The sequence below is a fragment of the Hydra viridissima genome, unplaced genomic scaffold (genome assembly GCF_058129835.1).
Source record: "Hydra viridissima isolate aposymbiotic clone 2 unplaced genomic scaffold, HvirCarnegie_v1 scaffold_2, whole genome shotgun sequence".
In the NCBI taxonomy this organism is placed as follows: Eukaryota; Metazoa; Cnidaria; class Hydrozoa; order Anthoathecata; family Hydridae; genus Hydra; species Hydra viridissima.
In genome coordinates, this window is record NW_028324301.1 from 19,842,386 (window position 1) to 19,864,356 (window position 21,971).

General features: G+C 29.8%; 2 protein-coding genes across 6 annotated transcripts; one reads left to right on the forward strand and one right to left on the reverse strand.

Moving 5' to 3' along the window:
- Window positions 1–7,331: 7,331 nt before the first annotated feature.
- LOC145185697 (alpha-L-fucosidase-like) lies at window positions 7,332–13,647 on the reverse strand. Of its 2 annotated transcripts, XM_080061688.2 has the most exons (9): window positions 12,914–13,647; window positions 12,525–12,663; window positions 12,099–12,205; window positions 10,005–10,135; window positions 9,722–9,852; window positions 8,835–8,932; window positions 8,600–8,732; window positions 8,346–8,516; window positions 7,332–7,734 (listed from the first exon to the last, which is right to left on the reverse strand). In XM_080061688.2, exons 1-9 carry the CDS (start codon window positions 13,131–13,133, stop codon window positions 7,497–7,499), a joined length of 1,368 nt encoding a protein of 455 aa, XP_079917814.2. In that variant the 5' UTR covers window positions 13,134–13,647; the 3' UTR covers window positions 7,332–7,496. The 2 variants fall into 2 exon arrangements, with proteins under 2 accessions (XP_079917814.2, XP_089933618.1); XM_090077492.1 differs by lacking the exons at window positions 7,332–7,734; window positions 8,346–8,516; window positions 8,600–8,732 and having other exon boundaries at window positions 8,834–9,204.
- Window positions 13,648–14,143: 496 nt separating this feature from the next.
- LOC145195492 (uncharacterized) lies at window positions 14,144–21,882 on the forward strand. 4 transcript variants are annotated; one of them, XM_090077496.1, is made up of 6 exons: window positions 14,144–14,367; window positions 14,534–14,772; window positions 19,351–19,456; window positions 19,622–20,202; window positions 20,401–20,512; window positions 21,358–21,882. In XM_090077496.1, the coding sequence occupies exons 3-6, from the start codon at window positions 19,396–19,398 to the stop codon at window positions 21,669–21,671; spliced, it is 1,068 nt and encodes a 355-aa protein (XP_089933622.1). In that variant the 5' UTR covers window positions 14,144–14,367; window positions 14,534–14,772; window positions 19,351–19,395; the 3' UTR covers window positions 21,672–21,882. The 4 variants fall into 4 exon arrangements, with proteins under 4 accessions (XP_089933622.1, XP_089933621.1, XP_089933620.1 ...); XM_090077495.1 differs by lacking the exons at window positions 14,144–14,367; window positions 14,534–14,772 and adding an exon at window positions 18,745–18,886 and having other exon boundaries at window positions 19,340–19,456; XM_090077494.1 differs by lacking the exons at window positions 14,144–14,367; window positions 14,534–14,772 and adding an exon at window positions 18,746–18,886.
- Window positions 21,883–21,971: the final 89 nt, after the last annotated feature.

Consider the following 21,971-nt stretch of genomic DNA (forward strand, 5'->3'; position numbering starts at 1 on the left):
AAAAAGTTAATTTTACCAATTCTGTACTGTCCTAAATGTGATAACAAACAACCAATAGAATTTATTGATAACCTGAAAAGAAGAATGGGATTTGCTCATTTATTAGAATTGAAATATATGAGCTGTGGTTGGATTAACTCTTGTTTCACTAGTAAAGAGTGCCACAATTCTAATCGAAAAACTAAACGTGGTCGCAAATTGTATGAGTCAAATGTTCGAGCAGTCATTAGTTTCCGTGAGATTGGTCGAGGGAAGACAGCATTGAAAATGTTTACTAACTGTTTTAATATGTATGGTATTGGTGAATCAGCTTTTGACAACTTGAATGACAACTGTATTTCAACTGCATACGCTAAATTAGCTGAAGTATCAATGAAAAAAGCTGCCAGAGAATTTTCTCAAGCGAGTAGTCAGCCAGTCTGCAAACGCATTACAATAGATGGTTCTTGGCAGAAGAGAGGTCATGCATCATTGAATGGTGTAGTTACAGCTGTTGTTGGTGATAAAGTTTTAGATTATCAGGCTTTCTCAAAACACTGTAAAGGTTGTAGAATGTGGAGATCCAAGGAAGGTACACCTGAACATGATAGATGGAAAGTAAATCATGATTGTCATATAAACCATACTAAATCCTCTGGTGCCATGGAAGCTGCCGGTGCTATTCAAATGTTTGCACGTTCCATTCAGAAAAACAATATAATTTATTCCCAATATTTAGGAGATAGAGATACTTCTTCTTTTAAAGAAGTTGTTGAATCTAATCCTTACAAAGAGAATGGAATTAACATTGAGAAATTAGAGTATATTGGCCATGTACAAAAGCGACTTGGTACTAGAATTCGAAATTTAGTGAAAAACTTTAAAGGGACAAAAACTCCAATACATGGTAAAGGGAAACTTACTGACACTATTATTAATTCCATGCAAAACTACTATGGTCTTGCTATTCGGAGAAACTCTGATAATGTATACACAATGAAGAAAGCTATTGGAGCCATTCTCTACCATTGCACCGCACTTAAAGATCCTGCATGTCGCCATGCTATGTGTTCCAGAGATAAAAATTCTTAGTGTAAGTGGCAACTTGATCAACTAAATGGTACTAAGTTTCATAAAGATAAAATTAATTTACCAATATGGATCTATTTAAAGCTGAAACCAATTTTTCAAGACTTATCTGATGATAAATTGCTAACCAAATGCCTCCATGGACAAACGCAAAATGCAAATGAAGCATTTAACGCAATTATATGGACTCGCTGTCCTAAAAATGTATTCTTATCCAGAAGAACGTTTGAATTGGCAATTAATTCTGCAGTTCTTCATTTCAATGATGGTGGGGAAGGAGTAAAATCTGTTTTGGAAAGTTTTGGAATTAAAGGACAAATAACTTCCAAGAAACTAATGGAGGCTGATAATAAACGTGTTAAACACATGAAGCACAAATCTTCTAATATGGTGTTAAAACAGTGTAAAAAACTAAGAAAAATTAAAAAAGGTACAGTGGATGTTGAGGTGTCAAATGAAAAACAAACTTCATATATACCTGGTGGTTTTTAAGCATTATTTTTGAAATACTTTATTAAAAGTCTCATTTCCCAGATTTAATAATTTTTGAGACATTCCACATTTCAAAACATGGTTTTTTAAAAATGGTATGGATTTATGAACTGAAATTTTCAGGACATTTTTATAAGACATTGATAAATCATTTCTCATAGGATTTTGTAATATAAAGGGCAAATTTCAGATTTATATGAAATTTCGTACTAATTTGAGTGACAAAATAAATAAACTCTGAAATATTTTGTATAACTTTGGAGTTATCGAGGCAAATCAAAAAATCCTATGACAAATGAAAATATTATATGTAATAAACATTTCTGCAAAATTTCAAAGCTGTAGAGTTATTATATAGTGAGATGTTATGTTTTCAAATACACCCCATTGTTTGAAGTTTAACTAATTTATTTTTGGATAATCAAGGCAAAAAAATTTTTGAATGATTTTTTTTTTTAATTTTTTGAAATAGAATCAAGTTTTACTAAAAAATATCAATAAATAGCTTAAACTCAAAAAATAAATTATTTCTAGGGTTACCACCTTAAAATCTTACATTTTTTTTTTAGTTTTTCCGAAACCAAGGCACAGAAGCAACTAGACAATCCAAAAAAATCATTTAACACTTAAATGATTTTTTCGATTGTCAAAATGCACATTAATCATTTTCCCCTGTTCGAGATTGCGCAATAATTTTTACAATGTGCGAAAAAGATGGAATTTTTTTTTATTGTCGTCAGACTTTGAGCCGCAGGAGCCAATTCATCTTTAGGAGGTTCAAAATTTTCCATTTGGATCATGACAATATGTTTAAGAAAATGAGCTAGTAAGAATCAGAATGGTGTAAGTTCGGCTCAAATAATAGCGATAAAAACATTACAAGATATGAATATTAATTTAAAATTAATTTAAACAAGAAAATTAATTAGTTTTCAAATAAAGCCAAGTTTTATTCTCAAGCTTAACTACTAATTTAAAAATTTTTTTCTATAATTTTTATCAAAATGATAATAACGGTAATATGCTAAATAAAGCTTTATAATATATATTTTCGGTAGCATTTTGAACCGGAAATCCGGCTGGAACCGAAATCTTATATACCCGAAACCGGAATTTCGGTTCCGGTTGTAATTTTAGCCGGAAACCGGATCCAAACCCAATTCCGGTCGATCACTAATGATAGTACCAAAATGCTATTTCAGACATTAAAAAAAAGAAGCTATCGTATGATTTGTTAGCTTCATTGACCTGTTTTTTAAAAAAATACTCTCAAATATTATTTCGTTTTGTAGTTTAATGTTAGACACTTTTTATTATAAACTGATTTTAGGATTTTTCTACTTTAAAAAAAAAAAAAAAGCACCTATAAAAGTATCTCTGTATTCTACGATGTATGTATATATTAGGGTAGATCCTTCTTCTAAAAATTTTCGAATTGAGGTTTGGGTGGCCATTGAATGTTTGGATAGGTAATTTCCAGCCTAAAACTATTAGTTTTATCTAAAGTATAGGATAAAGATTTATTTTATCTAAAGCTTTACGCATAATTTTGTAACTATTTTGTTACTGTTCCGATTATCCTAAAACTAATCTAAAATAACAATTTAAAATTGAACCATAAATGACGGTTTTATGCATTTAAGTTAATGTCAATTTTGTAAAATATATCGTTGACACGTAGTAATGTGTTTAGTTAAAAAAATTACAACATTTTCAGTGAAAATGTTCTAATTGTTAAAACTGAATGCTAATAGATTGACCATGGACAGTGAAACGCTAATAGATTGACCATGGACAGTGAAACGCTAATAGATTGACCATGGGCAGTGAAACGCTAATAGATTGATCATGGACAGTGAAACGCTAATAGATTGACCATGGACAGTGAAACGCTAATAGATTGACCATGGACAGTGAAACGCTAATAGATTGACCATGGACAGTGAAGTTCTCAAGAAACTGAATTGTTTCTTGCTTCTTTAGACAACAAGTAAAAATTTTTTTACTAATTTCCTTAGCTTTCTAATTGCTTAGATCTCATCTCGATTTTAGATCTTTGTCCGAGCTTCAGGATTTATTCTTGGTATTCTTCATTTCACGCATTTTCTCTTTCTAATGTTCTTATCTTTTCTCACTTTGAAAATTTTCTGCTTTACAAATCTTGCAATTCTTTTTTATCTGTACTACAAAGCTTTGTCTGAAAAATACTTTTACTGAGTGCATTTCAGGTAAAGAAGCAGACAAACACCTATACGATGCAAGTTTGTTTTGGTTCCTCACCAAGACTATTTGCTTGAGGATATGTAGTGAACCCTGAATCCAGCTGTGCTTAGTCTTCTATTTATTTAAATCTAATTAAACATATCAAAATGTGTATATAGTTTTGTATTTTTATACTAGACTAAGTATAAAGTCTTAATTTCAAACAACGCAGCAGAATAAATTCTCATGGAAAACTCTGCCAACAACTCCTTTTAACAAGTTCTTGAGATCCTGCTTCTCTAATTCATGCTCAGAGCACCAAGTTCTAAGAAATCTATTTGACATGATTGTGTGGGCCAATTCGAATCTCTTTCATGTCATCAGGGAAAATACCTGATGCCACTGCTGCAGATATTTTGTTTAAATATTTCTGATCTGTTGAGAATCAATTTACAACTTCATTCTCAAGATTAATTACCTCTACAACAATTTTAAACTGAGGGACTTCTTTAACAAATGCGTAATTGGCAACCTGTTGGTATGTAAAGTACAAAAAAATCCAGATCAGCTGAACTCCTAGTTTCTTTTCTAAATATTGAATAATTCCACCCTTCTAGCCTGATATAATTTGTTATTCTTAGCAAACTTGATTTTGTATGCAAAATAAAAATACAGCAATTTAAATGAACGAATACCTGTATTAAGGTTTGTTGAATCTCCACCAATTTCAAATAAGGGTCAACAGGTGTTTAATCTCCTTCTTCCTCTGGTTTATTTACGAAGTGAAACAAATACCTTCTACCAGATTCAGAACAAATATAATAATGATCTTCTAAGATCTCCTTTTAGTGTGGCTTACCATCTTCACAATATACAATGGTTTTCGTAAGATCTTTTCTATTATCGAACTTTCGCAGGTTTTCATAACTCTATGCTTTGATCTCTCAATTTTCTTATGATCCAGTGCCAGGTTTGTATCAGGAACATTATCCTTAACAAAACCTTCATTCTTGGCTGCTTTTATTGTTTCAATACCTGTTGATGTAGCTACTCTGTTACTTCACCAAATCTTAATGTTGACAAACCTATATGATCTGCATTTATGGTCTTTAGTTTAGAAACCTTTTGTATGTTCGGTGAACAGTTATTGTCTTTATCATTGTCAGCATTATCTGACTTCAACTGTTTCTCGTGATATATTACAACTAAAGCCTGTACTTTCCCAATTCTAACTCTCCTTGAACTTTTCTGCTTTCTTTCATCATTTCTGTATTGTAGCCTTTTTTTAATCAACTGATCTTATTTGTATTTCAATACGGTACATTGTATGAATGACTTTTTTAGGTCATTTCAAAGTTAGAATTTGAGGCTCATATGGTTGGCTACATTTCTAGTCACGCATTTGCTATGCATATAATGATGTGTTTATCATTCAGTCAAAAAGCACGCATTCGACAACTATTTATATAGGAAAATAAAATATATATAGAAAATATACACGAAATTAAGATTTGTGGTGTATAGTTTGTATTCTTTACAATCATTCGCAAATTTTTTGACAACACTGACAAGGTATCAGAAATAACAGGGCTTGATAATAGAATATTGTCAAGATTCTCTAATACTTTATGCGCACTTTCAAGTAGCTATTTTATAAAAATAGATCATTTTAGAAACTATTGCTTAATGACCGCAAAGTTGTTGATCGAAGTTTAAGACTGGTATAAAATGAGTGCTACTGTACATAAAATATTCGTACACGGGTCTGACATTATCAAGGCTCTGTCAATTGTCTCTGTCATTTGCCTGCTAAACAATTATCAGAAGATGTTTTAGAAAAAAGTCACAAAGCCTACAAAAATGTTAGACTTTTTCTTTTCAGAAAAACCTCAGAGCCAATACGAACACAGACGTTCTGAATATGCCACTTGTAATATCTGATTCAGTCATTTCTGCAAAGAGACGAACACCAAGAAAAAATAGAAAGCCTTTCCCACGCGAAGTTATAGCAATGCTTAATATCCCAAACTTTTTTAAAACGACGTTGATGGACCGTGTTGATGATATCAATAATGATATTCAAGATGAAAGTGGAGACAATATTATCCCTTAGCATTGACATTGTTTAGTTTTTAAACAAATTTTCACTTAATTGTATCCATACTGAATATATGGAATTATTTACTTGTTATTTGTTGTTGTTTTTTTCTTCTCTAATTGCTATTTTATTTCTGCCAATATAGGACGCCATATAGTGAGAAGTTATCAAACAAAGATCAATTTTTAGTCGTAAAATATTTTTGTCTAGATTATCATTTTTCCCGGGTACGCAACGGTGCTTAACTGATAACAAACTGTCTTGCCCAAAGTATTACAAAATGATACAAAGTTTGGCAATCAAAGTGATAAAAAAAATTAAGTTCTTTTTTAAAAACAAGCATTCAAATCAGTAATACAAAAGTGATACCATGCTAATGTTAAGCGTTGTTGTAGAAAGTTATTACTGTACTAAAAGGAAATTTTTTTCACGTCCCAAAACAAATACCAAACTGTATATTGGAATGAATAGTAATTATACAATTACTTAGCTCTCCCACCAATAGACTTTAGCTATGACAAAGATTATACTGTTAAACAATAGTATTTAAACAAGCGATCTAGGGTATTTATGGCGTATAGGGTAATAAATTTGTTTTGTCAAATTAGTCATACAGTTAAATTAGTAGGGAGCGGACGGTTCTTTCGGTAAACGAACCTCGAATCTGGATTAAAAAAAATATTTTCGTACGATCCCAAAATGGATTCGACTCGTACCCAGATTCGTACGTTTTCGAAATCTTTCATTCGAACCAAGGCTCTTACGCTTTCGTACGAATCTATATTCCAAGCCTTTTTTGAGCTTTTTATAGTTTTTGGTTGTTTTCGGTTGCGATATTCATCATTTATTTATACGTCTTTTCCGATCATTGTTTTTAACTTAATTCTCCCCTCTCACAATATTTTACGAAAAATCCCAGTTTTTTAAATTCTTTTTTCATGAAATGTTGGAACATTTATGTAAATAGAATTGTTTTTCATGAAAAGATCATTTTTAACAAATGTAAATATCTGTGTCTTTTCGAGAAGTCATTCTCTTTACATGAAATTCAAAAGTTACCGAAATTTTGATTTTTTTTTGTTTGAACCCAGGTTCATACGAAAAGTAACAAATTATTTTGATAAGATTCGTAAGAAGATGGAACCTTAAATTTAATGAACTTTTGGGATTGAACCAGGTTTTTGTTTTTATTTCTGATTTAAATTGTGATCTCAATCGTTGGTTTAAATTGTAATATGTTTCGAGAGAATTTTCGATACGTATATCGAAGTATATATATCGATACGTCTATCGAAGATTTTTTTATCAATCTCAAGCTTTATTACAATTCGATTAAAAACAAGCAGCAAACATTAAAGTTACAGAGCTTTCTGAAAATCTTAATAAGTATTTTAAAAATAAAAGATTTTAAAATCATTTTAAAGAAGTGATTTTTTTTTTTAATTTGAAAACAAAATAATAATAATAATAATTAGAATTTAGCTACATTTACACAAAGTGTTTTTTTTTACATTACTAATAACAAAAAACTGCATTTAAAAACATTATAAAATAAACAGTATAAAATAATTACATTAAAAATTTTTAAAAACTAGCTATAAAAAAAAGTCTTCATAAATGAAATCACCATTCCGATTTATTCAAAGTCTATCAAGACAAGAGACCACGCCCATTCACAGGGCAATGGTCTCAATCCAGAAAGATCCACAATTACACCTGACTGACCGGGTTTACCTATCCATGGCAATGACACAGAACTGCCTAGCATGAAGATCTTAGAGGTAGATTTTGGTATAGGCTGATGCAAAGTTAACTTCCCATCTTCTGGTATCTCCAAAATGATCGCATATACGTTTTCCTTGTCAGTTGTATACCTATATTTAAACAACTAAATACTAACCGACTAAATGACATAACCGACTAAATACTAACCGACTAAATGACAACTGTTGATTTTTAAAAAACAAAATTTAACTTACTTGTTTAAAATATAAGCTGAAAAAAAAAATCGCTAAAAAAACATACAATTACGCACCAACAGTATTCACCAACGAAAATTTTGTTTAAAGATCCACAACAAGTCTATTGAGTTATTTTATTGTTACTAATTGCAAACTTTGCTATTAATTGCAAATTATTTGCTATTGTAATAAATTAAACTCATTTTCATTCTTAATTTATACATTATATTCATTGTTAATTTTTTGATGTTACTTAACTTTTTTATTTTTTGATTCGTTCAGGTGAGATTTTTTTAATAATAGAAAAGATTTTGAACATTAAACAAAGTAAAACCCTTTTTGCAATACAATATGTATATATATAATATGTATCAATATGTATATCATGTTATAATAAATCCCTTACTTCAATATATTATGTATATCTATTATGTTATAATAATCCGGCAGTTGTATTACCACATACTGAGGATAATATACTATATATCCATGATAAAATATTTCTATGTGAATTTCTAACTTACCAGATTTTTTTAGATTCTGTATCATTTTGAAATTTCCAGATAGATGTTGAATACACTGCCATTCCATTCACTTGTAACCAAGAACCGAGTTGTGTTAAGCGTTCTTGAAAAATTGGTTCTATTCTTCCATCTGAAGTTGGTCCAACATTAATCAACAAGTTTCCACCATAACTAAATTGGAATGAAAAATAAGCCAGAAAAGAAAAAGGCTGAAAAACATTTCCAAAAAATCTAGAAATTAGTGTAACACATACCTGATAGTTTCAGCTAAAATTGACAACAGCTCTTCCATCGTCATATAATCTGCTATGTTTGTATTCCTACGATTTCCCCAAGAACGTTTGTCTAATGTCATTGCATTTTCCCATTTGAAATCTAGTTTTTTTCCTAACAAAATTTATTTTAATAAATTGTTATCTACTTTTAAATGGATAGGAATAAAAATTGTGCCTACATAGACAACTATTACATTCAAAAAAATAAGCTAACCAGGAACGAATCTATCAGCACAATTTTTCACATCACCATGTTTACACCAAGCTTCTGGGCCCCAACGATCATTGACAAGTATGTTATCACGCACAGGACTATAACAAAATTTTTTAAAGCATTTTTGTACTCAAGTTGAAACCGTCAAATTAGAAATCATAGCAAAATTTGATAATAAATTTTTCCATATTCCACCATTTAACTGAACTATAAAAAAAGTCTTTACTTCAGCTGACTTTTAAGCATTTAATGATTGTTTATATCTAATGCAACGTTACCTCAGTATACTTGTGAATGACACAGTTGTCAGGAATGTCTTGTAATACATAAATTAATGTGTATGCATAATAACATCACTTTGCATTTGAGTCTATTTACCAAATTGATTAAAAAAAAAAAGAAACAAAAAATTGATTAAAATTCTTAAATTGTCTAAAATTCCATGAAATTTTTTTGTTGCAGGATTAAAATAGAATAAATGTTCTAATATTCTCACTGCAGTTGCCTTATAAATTTACTTTATAAAATTTCACAAATTTCTTTTTCAAAAGCCTGGGTAACATTAATCCAATATAAGAAATTCTCATTAACAAAAATTTGCTTTGGTGAGTTTTAGTAATTAAATCTTACCAAAGCCAAATAGAACTGGATGCAATAATGAATAATAATAGCAAAGTCAATTTTTAAAAGCCAAATGAGAAGTCACAAATTTGTATCAAAAAGTTAACTGAAATACCAACTTTATTTAAAGCGTACAAATTTTTTACTGAAGTCCAAACTTAGACCTATGTTGTATCTTTAAATTTAAGTTAAATAAATTTTAACCTAAAATTTTTACTAAAATTTAAAACCCAATTCTTCCACTTTAAATAGGTTTTATAATATACCTATCATTGTACAACCAAGCAATAAATTCTTCTGATTCCCAATACTGTGAAGAAGCTGGATCTCCATCTGACCAAATGTATTCGGGCTTGTATTTATTAACAAGGTCATACAATTGAGGTTTTACTACAAACTAAATGCAGCAAAGATTCAAAATACACTTTAAAAAAAGAACACCCTAATATTTTTATCTCTCAATTCAAAATAGATATGGACAAACAGGATCTTTATTACTACTCTTTAAAAAAGAAACACATAAAAATATATATATAAATACATAAAGACCTTGACATATTCTTGTGTTTTAAACCCATTAGCTTGATCTAACAGGAAGAGCGGATGAAACCACTCAAACAAAGAGTAATACATCCCAAAGTGTACTTTAGAACTTTTACGAAATGCAGTTGCTAATTCATCTGTAAAAATGAATTTGAAATTATTAAATTTAAAATCTTCCACAAAACTATTCAAAAAATAATTGTGTCAAAAATAACAAACAATAGAGTTCAATATTCACAATATATTTAACTTTATCTTTTATTTCATCTAATAAATTGCTATGAAAATAATATGAAATACTTTAGTATTGCGACATTTAGAACTTCAATATTTGAAAAAAATTATATGCTTTATATAATTCAATGATTTATCATTTTATCTGTTCTTTGATCATTTAACTTGATTGTGATATTGTTACTATGCACAAACAAAATAAAATATACAATAGACCATTACTCACAAAGCCCATTACCTTTGATTGCACCTGCTTAACCTTTTGATGTTTTGTTTTGAAATATGAATCATCCATAAAAAGATACAACTATAAAAAAGCTCAACAAAACTGAGCATTTGGTAAACTTGTAGAACATTTAGGTTTGGTAATTTTCCCCAAAGTTTGCCCAAACACAGCAATTTTATAACAACCATGTTATTGCTTTGAAATGCTTTTTAAGAAGCATATTGGCACATTGATAAAGTATTAAGCAAGCATAGGTATTTTGTTCTGTGTTAAAGCACCTATGAGTAAAATACTGCTCCATTTTGCTCCTAGTTGTTCCAGGGTGGCAATCTTTGTGGGGCACTTCTGCGCAAACCTTGTGTAAACTGTTTTCCCAAGAGACAATAGAGCAATAATTTTATTCTCACTTATTTTTCATTAAGTCATTTATATTTAGTGATACTTTAGTGCTGTTTGAGTATTTAGTGTATTTTAGTGTTAGTAGTATTTTCATTACTATTATCTGAATAAAAAAACATGCTAAAGAGGGAAGGATGTTAGTGCTGTACACAGGAACTTTTTATTTTCACAATTTACTTAACAATTTAGATAATAATTTATAAAAGACAAATTTAAAAGCTTGTTTCCAGTCTCTTTGATAGCATTTAAGGAAAGTTAATCATTAGTTGCTTTAGCCTATTTTTCTGGGTATACAGGGATTGGGGTTCTAAAATTTTGTTAGTGTTTGCATGCTTCAGAGACTGTTCAGATATCAGTTAAATAAAAAGCTTGTTTATTCACCTGACATAAAAAAAGTCATGGTGTCTGACAAATTTCTGTAAATTGTGGTCTGATAATCTCAGAGCCAGATTAATCAGCAGCAACTTTCATGCTGCAAGTAAACTGGAGAAATGAACTCCTCTATAAACCATAAAACTTATAAAATGAACAACTTTTCATCTCTCCAAACATTTACTTTAATTACATAATGAACTTTGTTCTCAGACAATCTAGTTTGCGCTGTGTAAACATGTTTGTGTTATGCAGATAACAGTTATTGATATTTTAAATAAAATTCTTTTAATCAAATGCCCTAAAATAATAATCAATAATAAACTACCTCACTAAAAAAACAAACAGCATTATCAATATTATTAGTTTGATGGCCTGATTAGGTTTGTTATTCTCTCTCACACTAGTTCAATTGCTATTTCACTCTATTTCACGCTCTATCTCACTCTATTTCACTATATACACAATTTTTTTAAAAAAAAATAACTTAAGCCAAAAGGTTTTACTTTATTTCAAACATGTTCAACCTGCTAAAAAATTATTTCCAGTCCTGTCTACTTTTGTTTCTTCATTCAGTGCATACTAGGTATAACTAGGTTCAGATTTTAGAATATGTGAGCCTAAAGTTTTATGAAATTTTTTTATTAAACTATTTGCCATTTCTAAGGGGAGCTCTATTTTCCACATTTCTAAAAAATATAGATAAATTTACTAAAGAGATAGGATTTACTAAAGACTTTTTAGAAACCAAATCTAGTATGACAAAGAAAAGGTTTATATGATTATACTAAATACAGTACTTTTATGAAATTTTTAATTTATATGTTAAATTTTGTCATTAAAAATACAAATAAAGTAGTTAATACTACCAATCAAATCACGATGAGGACCACAATCAACAGAATTCCAATTCCAGCTAACATTAGATTGCCATAATGTAAAGCCTTCATGATGCTTGCTTGTAATTACAAAATATCTAAAGCAAAAAATGAAAAAATGTAAATAGTCTATGTAATTGTAGCTAAAAAGTATAATTAGTATATTGCACTGCATCCTTAAGCCATTAACATTTATGCTTACTGTAATTAGCTGCAAGCAGTATTTATCATCTTATTAATGATGGTTTAAATTAGGATACTCACTACTATGATTACTATATATAACTGTGATGCTTTTTTTATTAATATAACCTGTTTGTATTACTTAAGTGCTATATCAAAAAAATAAGTTTTTTGGCTGTTTACTTTTTGAATAAAGCTAAAAATAAAAAATATATCAAAAATTTATAAAAATACTTTGCTCCAGATTTTTCTACTAAATCTGCCCATTCAGTTGGATTAAAAAATTCAGCTTTCCATTGTGGAGCAAAATCTTGGTAACGAAAGTTAGGTGGATAATTAGCATTCATGAAATCCTCAGCTTCTTTTTCTTTTGCTGCAGATCATAGGAAAAAGGAAAAGGGTTAAACAGTTGAGTCAGTTCAAAAATAATTTGTTTCATAAAATGAAATATTAAATCATATCAACATTGCAATTGATACATCAATTTTCCATCATTACTGTAACAATGTTTTTATGTGATGCTGCTAATGATAACTTACATACTTTTTCAATGTAAAATTTGTTAACTTTAGTAGCATTAAAAATTTCTCAAAAAGTTAAACCCTGATAACCTATGAACTTACAAGTCCATCTTCTCCACAACCATTCACTTCCAGCAGTTGGTGTTCCAAAGCTTGGAACAGAATATAATCCCCAATGCATGAAAATTCCAATTTTTCCCTCATCATACCAAGATGGTGCAACATGTTTATCCAAAGACTCCCAGGAAGGATCGTAACGTTTAATGCAAAAAATTAAATTTATAAACCCGCTGCATAAAGTAAGTATCAATATTTTTTCCATGGCTGCAAAATTTTCAAAAACCTTAGGTTAATATGTAAGTATAAGCAAAAATACATGTAAAATATAAAAATAAGAAATATAAAAAAAAAAAAAAACAAATGGAAAATATGAAAAACATGACAAAAAAATAAATATAAGAAAAAATAAATGCAAAATATGTTTTTAGAACAAACTTATAGATGCATAGGATATAAGGTATACAAACATCTGTTTGATTAATTCAATAACATATACATGCATTGCAACTTTTTAAACAAAAATTGATTTTTTTTTTCAATATTTCTGACTAATTCTCCTTATATTTGGGGTAATCCTTCAATCAAGTGCATAGTTTTTATAAAAAATAAATTTAGCTTTATATGCACTGGAGAAAAATGCTCTCTCCCATAGAGGTACCGTAATTTATAAAGAACAATTAGATTTTTTTCTGAGCTGTTTTCATAAAAAACAGTTTAATACATAATTAAACGGCGGTTATAGTTGAGTTACTTCAAATAGTTTAATAGTGAAATGGTTTGATCTAGATTTAAGACTGGATTTAAGATTAAGTTTGGTCTATCATAAGGATTAAACATGAAAACAAAGTCTAAAAAATTGCATTTTATGTGGGAGGTTTTAAAAGGTTTTTGCGTTGTTATTGTCTTTTTGTAGTCTTGGTGGTACCGCGGTATTCCGTTGACTACGCGGTACCACCAAATAAAATTGAATATCAACGTGAATTTTAATTTTTACAGCGTTACTCAAAAGTCTATTAAACAACAGGCGAATGCCGTGTTGCTACATAATTAAAGTTCGATTATTTGGCTACCTGAATGGACTTTTGCGGGGTTATCATTCGATTCGATTCGATCATTCAATATATTAAAGAGTGAGAACTAACATCAAAATGAAAATAAGTTAATGTTGATCTGCAGATAAACTGTGCTGCAAGATAACTCACCGTATATTTTTACCTCATCAGAATCAACATCTCCTGATATTATTCTTGAGGTAACGCATAATAAATGTATAGAACCTCCAGTTAAAAAACGAAGACAGTGCGCAAAGAACACATTGTCGTGGCAACATTTCTCCAAGACTCGAGCTGACTATGTTGAGTGTCTATTAGATATAAGTTTCTGTTTGTCGTCCATAACTGAACACAGTTTTCTGGGCAGTTAACTGAACACAGTTTTCTGTTTGTCGTCCAAAACTGAACACAGTTTTCTGGGCAATTGATGAATCGGTCTAAAAGGTTCAACAACTTTTTTTTATACATTTAAATTAATTTAAAAAGTGTGAAACTAAATTTTTATGCCCTACGTAAATTCAAATATATTTGAAAAAATAATAAGAAATGTGATACAGATGGGTGCGAGCAATACCCTGTCTGTCTAATAATTTATAAAATCTGCATGTAGTATATCTACTGATGGTAAAACTGATGGTTCAGAAGTTGATTTGCATAATCTGGCTGTAATAAATTACATTTGAATCTCTCCCAATGAACTTTGAATTATAAATGCAGAGCCTCTGTTGCTTGCTTAAAGAGACTATTGCTACTGAAGAGATCCAGACCAGTTTTCTTTCTGTCAATAAACTGTGGGACATGAAGAAATACTGCATGCATTTTTGGTGTAACTGAAACTGGAAGACTAAGGTAGTTTTTTTTTAAATTTAAAATCTTGGATTAATTATTTAAATTTAAAAGATTGCCAAAGTATGAAGCGACAACATCCTTAAAAATTGCAAATGTTTGGATGGAGCCATGGGCTTCGCTAAAACAAATCGAATTTTTTGATATATAACTATTATTATATAACTATTCAAATATTGTTCGAATGTAATAATTATTTAGTTTGAATGTAATTAATTTTACTGAATAAAAACTGAATCTAAAATTATCATTGAACGAATCTATTTTCGTTCTATTTTTTGCATGCAGCAAGCTTTTGCAATAGGTTCAAACCTCTCAAGAGCTTCATGCAGTCATTCCCATTGTAGTTTCCTCCAAGATAGGTCTGAATATGAATATGAAGAGCTGATACCCATTCCTTGTCGTCTGGTTAAAGTTTACAGAAATTTTCAAACAAGTGGTTCACTACTCCCAGTAGCAAATGGAGTTCCAATGAAAACTTTCATTTGAAAACTCAATCAATGGCAAGTGAATCATATTTGTGAACTCCTATGACTTCCTGGTATCCCCTCCTGCACTGATGAATGCAGAATGTTGCCTCCTAATTGCACCAAAAGTTCCAGCTTGATAACAGCTTTAGAGGTTTGAGGATGAAGCATCACATCAGCAACATGGGTGTTTACTGTTGTAAGAATGAATACCTTAAAGATTGTTTGCTAGCTTTAGGTTGCATAAAAAAGACCAATGAATCTGTGTGGTATTTTTCTTGCAGTTGAATCAAGTCAAAAATAACTTTCACTTTGTGATAGTTCTCTGGAGTGATTTGTGAAAGTACGAACAATATTTGCTGTCTAAAACTTATCGTTTTTTGGGGGTTGAGGAGATATCAACTTAATTGTTTTCTGCACTGGGTTTTGTAGTGGTGTTTCATTTTTATCTACCACAATGTGAATGAAACTGACTTTCAGAAATGACCCTCTATCAAACCCCAATCTTAAAACTGATGACTTGAAGTTGAAACCACTCTTTCGCCAAGCTGGCAGTATGTACCGTTGCGCCGTCCTGTTGGAAAATCCAATTTTTGCGCTTTCCAAAAAATGATCTAGCAGCATCTAAAAGTTTATTTTCCAAGGTCTCTTTGTAATTATACTGGTTAATTCTCCCTGATAATTACCCAGTGTAATTACAAGAAATGCATGCCAATATACCTATCGCGCCGTCACCGCCTTGTACTCTTGGTACACAAAATCTTTCCTTACATTTCTCTAAAGCTTATCTTTAAACGATAAATCTTAATTTACTATCAACTACCTAAAAGTTTGATTCATAAAAAATGACCTTAGACAAATCTCCTATTGACCAGTGAAGTCTTTTCTTAATTTTCTGGAAGCCAAGAAGACATCACTTATACTGTTTAGACTTTTATTTCGAACAACATTGTACTTCTGATTGTTTTCTGCTAACGTGATGCGGCTTGTAGTGAAGTGATCAGTAATCGTTTTACCTACTTGAATAACTTTTTGCAAAAATTTTGATTCCACCTATCTGACTGGACTGATTTAATTCAGGGTTGATTCTAGTTTTCTCATCTCGTAGTTTTAGAGCCCAATATTCTGCTGAATGTGTATCATATTTTCCGCTGTTAGTAGTTCTTTAAACAGCTGTTGTGCTAATGAGGGTTTTGTTAAGAACTAAATATTCATTTGATTACCTAATTGCTACAAAAGTTTGCAGTGTATTATTTTTCATTAATAAAAAAATTGATTAAAAATTAAATTGAAATACCTTTTCTCAAGGGGAAGAGTTTTCCACAAGGTTAAATAAACCTAATTGTACCAATCGGAGATGCATCTTTTTTGATGCCAAAACTGTTATTGCTATTTGGTCTGCTTCAATGGGATTTGCAGCAGCCATTCTTCTTAGGTTTCAGTGCGAGTTCCAGGAGTCCAGTAGTAAGGAATTCTACGGCCAATAGTTGACAGGCATTTAGTGCAAAGTTTTTTAGAAGTGTATGAGATTTATTGTATAAGTTTTGGTTCTTAGTCTTGAGCTCAAGAAGTAGAAAAATACGTAAGAGCTATGATTGTAGTTGTCTCAAAGTTGTAAAGTTGAGACACAACTTTTGTTTTAACATCATAGAGATTCGAAAAATTAGTTCTCCAGGAAAGACATGTTGCTAGTGGCACTCACTCATCATTGAAGTCGACGTCTTTCTGAACTAGTTGCAAAATTTTCGCCTTGTAGGTTTCATGCAATTCTTAGTCACCTTTCTTCATGCTGAAAATACAAACTGATTTTCTACACTCTTCGTATGTTTCGGCAAATGTAGGCATTGTTAAATCATTGGATACAAGTTTTAAAACAAGATGCTTTTTTATGAAAATCATAAAAAATGTTGATAGCTTTTCCCGGAACAAAAATTTGTTTATCTATATATTTTCGAAAGTTCGATTTTTTTTTTACCATGAATCTCTCATATCGCGCAAAAAACGCTATTTTTAAAAAAATAAAATAAATATTTTCTATTTTATGTACTACAAATCTTGTTTTATCGCATTTAGGTGTAGACCAAGTTTTGTGCCCAAAAAAAAAAGATCTTATTTACTTATATTAAGAGTTCAATAAAATAAACTTCAAGATACTTTTTGATTTTAATCCAAGATTTTATAATCACTCTTAATGGACTTCTTTTGGTATGTACTATCACCCTTTAAAAAGATTTTTGTTAGGGTATTTCATTGATGTTAGGGCCTCAAATTTAAAAACTGTAAAAGCCTTCTTAGCACTATTGTTCAAACTATCAACAGGAAATTCGAAAATCTAAAAACAGTTAAGAAGTTAATCAAGCTTAATATTTTCAATAACGATGACGGCTTCAGTGAAGAAGCCATGTAAGGTAGAACGAGCGGTCAATAAATTAAAGCATAAGATTGTAATAATTTTTTGATACGTCTTCAAAAATAAAGTAGTCAGATTCGAAGTTTCATTCCAATTTACTGATTTTGCTACGATCCGGTTCAACACTTTACTCTTCCCTTGTTTTTTTCCTCATTACTAAAAAATGCAAGCAGAAACGCAAACTGCAAGATATATATTGTATTGAAGTTCATCTCTTTTTTTGTATTTTCAACTGTCTTATTTTGTAAATTCAACCGTCTTTCAAATCAATCTTTTTTTTTTTTTTACATATATATATATATATATATATATATATATATATATATATATATATATATATATATATATATATATATATATATATATATATATATATATATATATATATATATATATATATATATATATGTATATATATATATATGCAAGAGCATTAATAAGAGATTCAGTATAAAAACTCAGAGTTAAATTAGTTAAACACAGAACTTTTAATGAAACCAAAATAGTCAATTATGGAGACTATAAATATATTAGCTTTCTTAACTCAGAATTAACTGTTGACTAATTTATAGTGCTTTACAAAATATATTTTTCCCAATAAATTCAAAAAGAATCTAATTTTTCTTTTAATATCGCTTGCGAGGGAAAAATATTTTAAAGAAAATAATGAGTGCGCTAAATAAGAAAAGCCAATACGAACTTTTTTTAACTTCTAAAACATGTAAACATTGTAATTCCACATTCATCACTTTCTATATTTACTTGTATGACATCTTCACAATTTTAATGACTTATAATCGAAAATTTGAAGATAATTGAAAGTTCATTAAAAAGTTCTTTTTATGAAACGGATTAAAAAATTCTTGACCAATTTTAGTCATTTTATATTTTAGCAGTAAAGTAAGCAGTATTCTTCCTTTACCCTCTTTAGAACCTATGCTCTACTAATTTTGTTTTTGTTGTTTTTTTGAAAGTGTAAAAGAAAAAAAAAATAAAATAGGAGTCTTTGAATGATAACTCTTAATCGGTAAATTTGCTTGTCGCATTATCTTTCTACCCACACGTAACTTAGTGATGACTCAATGTTATTTTGTTTTGAAAAAAGTAAAAGAACTAACATAATAATGATGCTATTAATAAGTTAAAAAAAAACACTTATTGTAAGGATGATAAAGAGCTGTGACAGCTTAATTGATAGTAAAACTGCTTCATACGAACGATCAAAGGACTTTCAAATGAGGTACCAGTGAAATATTTATCTTTCATGTTTTTTTTTCCTTTTACTATTTCTGTTTAATTTTTTGTTATTAAACAAAATGCTACATAAAAAAAAATTATAATTACCATCCTCCTCCTCATCATCACCATCATCATCATCATCTTACAAATCAAAAGTAACAAAAGCATCATTCGTATCTAATAAATACAATTATGTTAGATTAGTTTGTTTTTTTTTTCAAAAAAAGAGAATGCTAATAGAAAATTTATCAATTACGGCGTACTTTAAGATACAACCACAGATTTCTATCGATATTAAGTCGTATCGTTTTCAAATACCGGCGGTAAATATCGTTGCACATCATTTTTCATGAACACCTTTAAGATTCTATCTTTATGCTACGTCATTTTGGAATGGAAATTTCTATCATTTTTAATGTTGTAACATGAAGATTGCTGTAGACTTTGATGTTAGATTATTTTCAGATTAAAGAAAAAAATCACAAAATTGTGAACAAGAAGAAATCAAAAATGCAGAATTTTGATCTTTCTCTAAACTTTCGAAGAGAAAGCAGTGCGGAGAACAGCCCAGGTATTTTAGTTGTATTAAGTTTACTGAGCCCATCATTTGTGATTAAATGTAAGATATATGTAAACATTTATTTAAGATAGGTATGTGAAAAGAGATGTAATCGTCGCAAGCCTTGCAGCTTGTTGCTTTAGCGAAGTTGTAACTAAAAAAACCTTTTAAGTTTAGCTACAAACTCAGTGAGGAATTTACAAAGGACTAGATCAAGCACTCTTCCAGAAAATATTAACCAGCCGCATGACGGGAGAAAAACAAGTACTGTATTTGGAGAATTTGACTTAGATCTTTATAAGCAATTTGAAGTACACCACGAGTTTGTTAATAATGATAAATCTAATTCAAACTCTTTGGGAGAAATACAGTGTGTCACGCAATACATCAAAGATGAAAACTCTATTCTCATTGAGCTTCGAAGATTACAAATAAACTGGAAACCGAAGTTTTTGATCCAGAACGAACCCAAACCCAGCGATTTTAATGTTTATTTAGAGTTTGAATTTCATCCTAAAACGAAAAAAAGTCTTCGAAGAACCATAAACAGTAATAGCAACTTAATAAAGCTGGAACTTTACCAGCCTATTGAAGTACCTATAAAAAACAAAAAACAAAAATATTTTCGGCTCATTTTACTCGATGCGTTGAAAAATATTGAGCAACTTGCGATAGGTTACGTTTATGTGCCTTTGAAAGAAATTCTTAAATCCACAGAAACAGTAGAAATAAATCAATCATTCTTCCCTTTTAAGCAGGTAACTCGAGTAATTACTTTATCATTTATTTTACATATTTCTTATCTTATTTATTTTGATTAGTCTTTATTTAAATCTGTTTTTTTTTTTTTTTTTTTTTTTTTCATGAATATTTCTTATTTAACTTTGCTTTTTGGTGCTTTCTTTTCATTCATAACTCAAAAAACGCAAAATGCAAACGTTAACTGTTATATTTAGTTTCAATTAAATAAATCGGGCACAATAGCCGGCTCTTTGCTATGGGAAAAAAATTACAATTTTCTTCATGTCATTCTGTCATCTATTTCTGACATCGGAGCGAACAAAAAAGGTTTGCTTATCTTGTTTACAATGTTAATGAGTAATTTATTAGGCTTTATTTAAAATATCTTTTTTACAAATTACAAAGGCGATTGACGTCGAATGAGGTTATATACTTATAGAAGATAACTTCATCCGGCGGCGTCATTTTAAATCTTTTGTATCACTATCTTGTCTCCACATGCTAGCTATTGATTAAATGAGCATATACTGCCTGCAATTATAACGAAACTGCCTCAAGAATGTAACGTTAGGACAATATTTAACGTAAATAATACAATCTTTTTTTAATATTATTTATACGCAGGGCTCTCAGACGCCTGTTTTTACGAAGAAGATCAACGCAAATAATTAATATGCTAAATTATTATAACCCTCTGATTTACCATATATAAATAGCGTTATATAGATATTGATTTTAAATGGGGTTGGAAGGAAAAAAATAGACTGAGGCATTTTTCACTAAAAATTTTTAGATCTGCAGTTTATAAAATTGATCCTTCAATGATTTTTAATTAAGTACTTACTGAAATCCTCAAAGAGAGCAGTTACTGATGATTTAATAATACATTATAAGGGTGGAATGCAAGAACCGAATTTAAGTCAAGTTCGACTTTGTCAAGTCAGACATGAATAGCGGTCTATTTTTAGCGAATTTCAAGTCTGACTTGAGTTGAAGTTCGCTTTATGCATTCGCTCAAGTCGCACTTCAAGTCGCCTTTAAGGTTTGAAGTTCAACTTCAAATTTGAAGTTCAATTCTTGCATTCCACCCTAGATTCATAAATGTGTGTGCGCAAGTATTTTGTCTGTAATTTATTTTGCGTATTAATACTTTTTATTGGATTTTACTTTAGAATGCTTTTTAAGAGCGACGCTTTTTATTGGTAACATTAGCTATTCAACTCAAAAGTTGGCCGAGATCGGAGAAGGTAATTTCTCCAGGAAAATCAGTTTTCTTCTTCCGAAAAATAACGACAGTATACAAAACTCGAGCATTTTGTTGGAGTTGTTTGAAAAAAACTTATTCAATCAAAAAAGCCTCGGACAAGTTGTATTAGGACCATATATGAAAGCAACCGTTGAAAATAAGTTGCTTTCTTGTTGGGAAGCAATGATAGTTAATCCTAATGATCACGCCGAGTTCAAAGAGGAGATCTATAACCTGTGAAGAGTAATCTTTTTTTTTTTTGCTTTAAGTATAAGCATGTAAATATGATTTTTCGGTTATTATAAAATAAGACATTATATATAGAAAAATGTTATTTGTAATCTTTTATGATGCAAACTGTCTTCACGTTTACTCAAAGAATATTTAAGTTGCATGTAGTTTAAAAATACGGAATTGTAATTCTTTTATCAAGTCACATGCTCAGAGATCATGTTGTCAGTAATTTTTTTTCTCTATCGTTTAATAGTGTGAGGAAAAAAACGAAAGGAATTATAAGCATAAGTTTTATCTTTCCCTAGA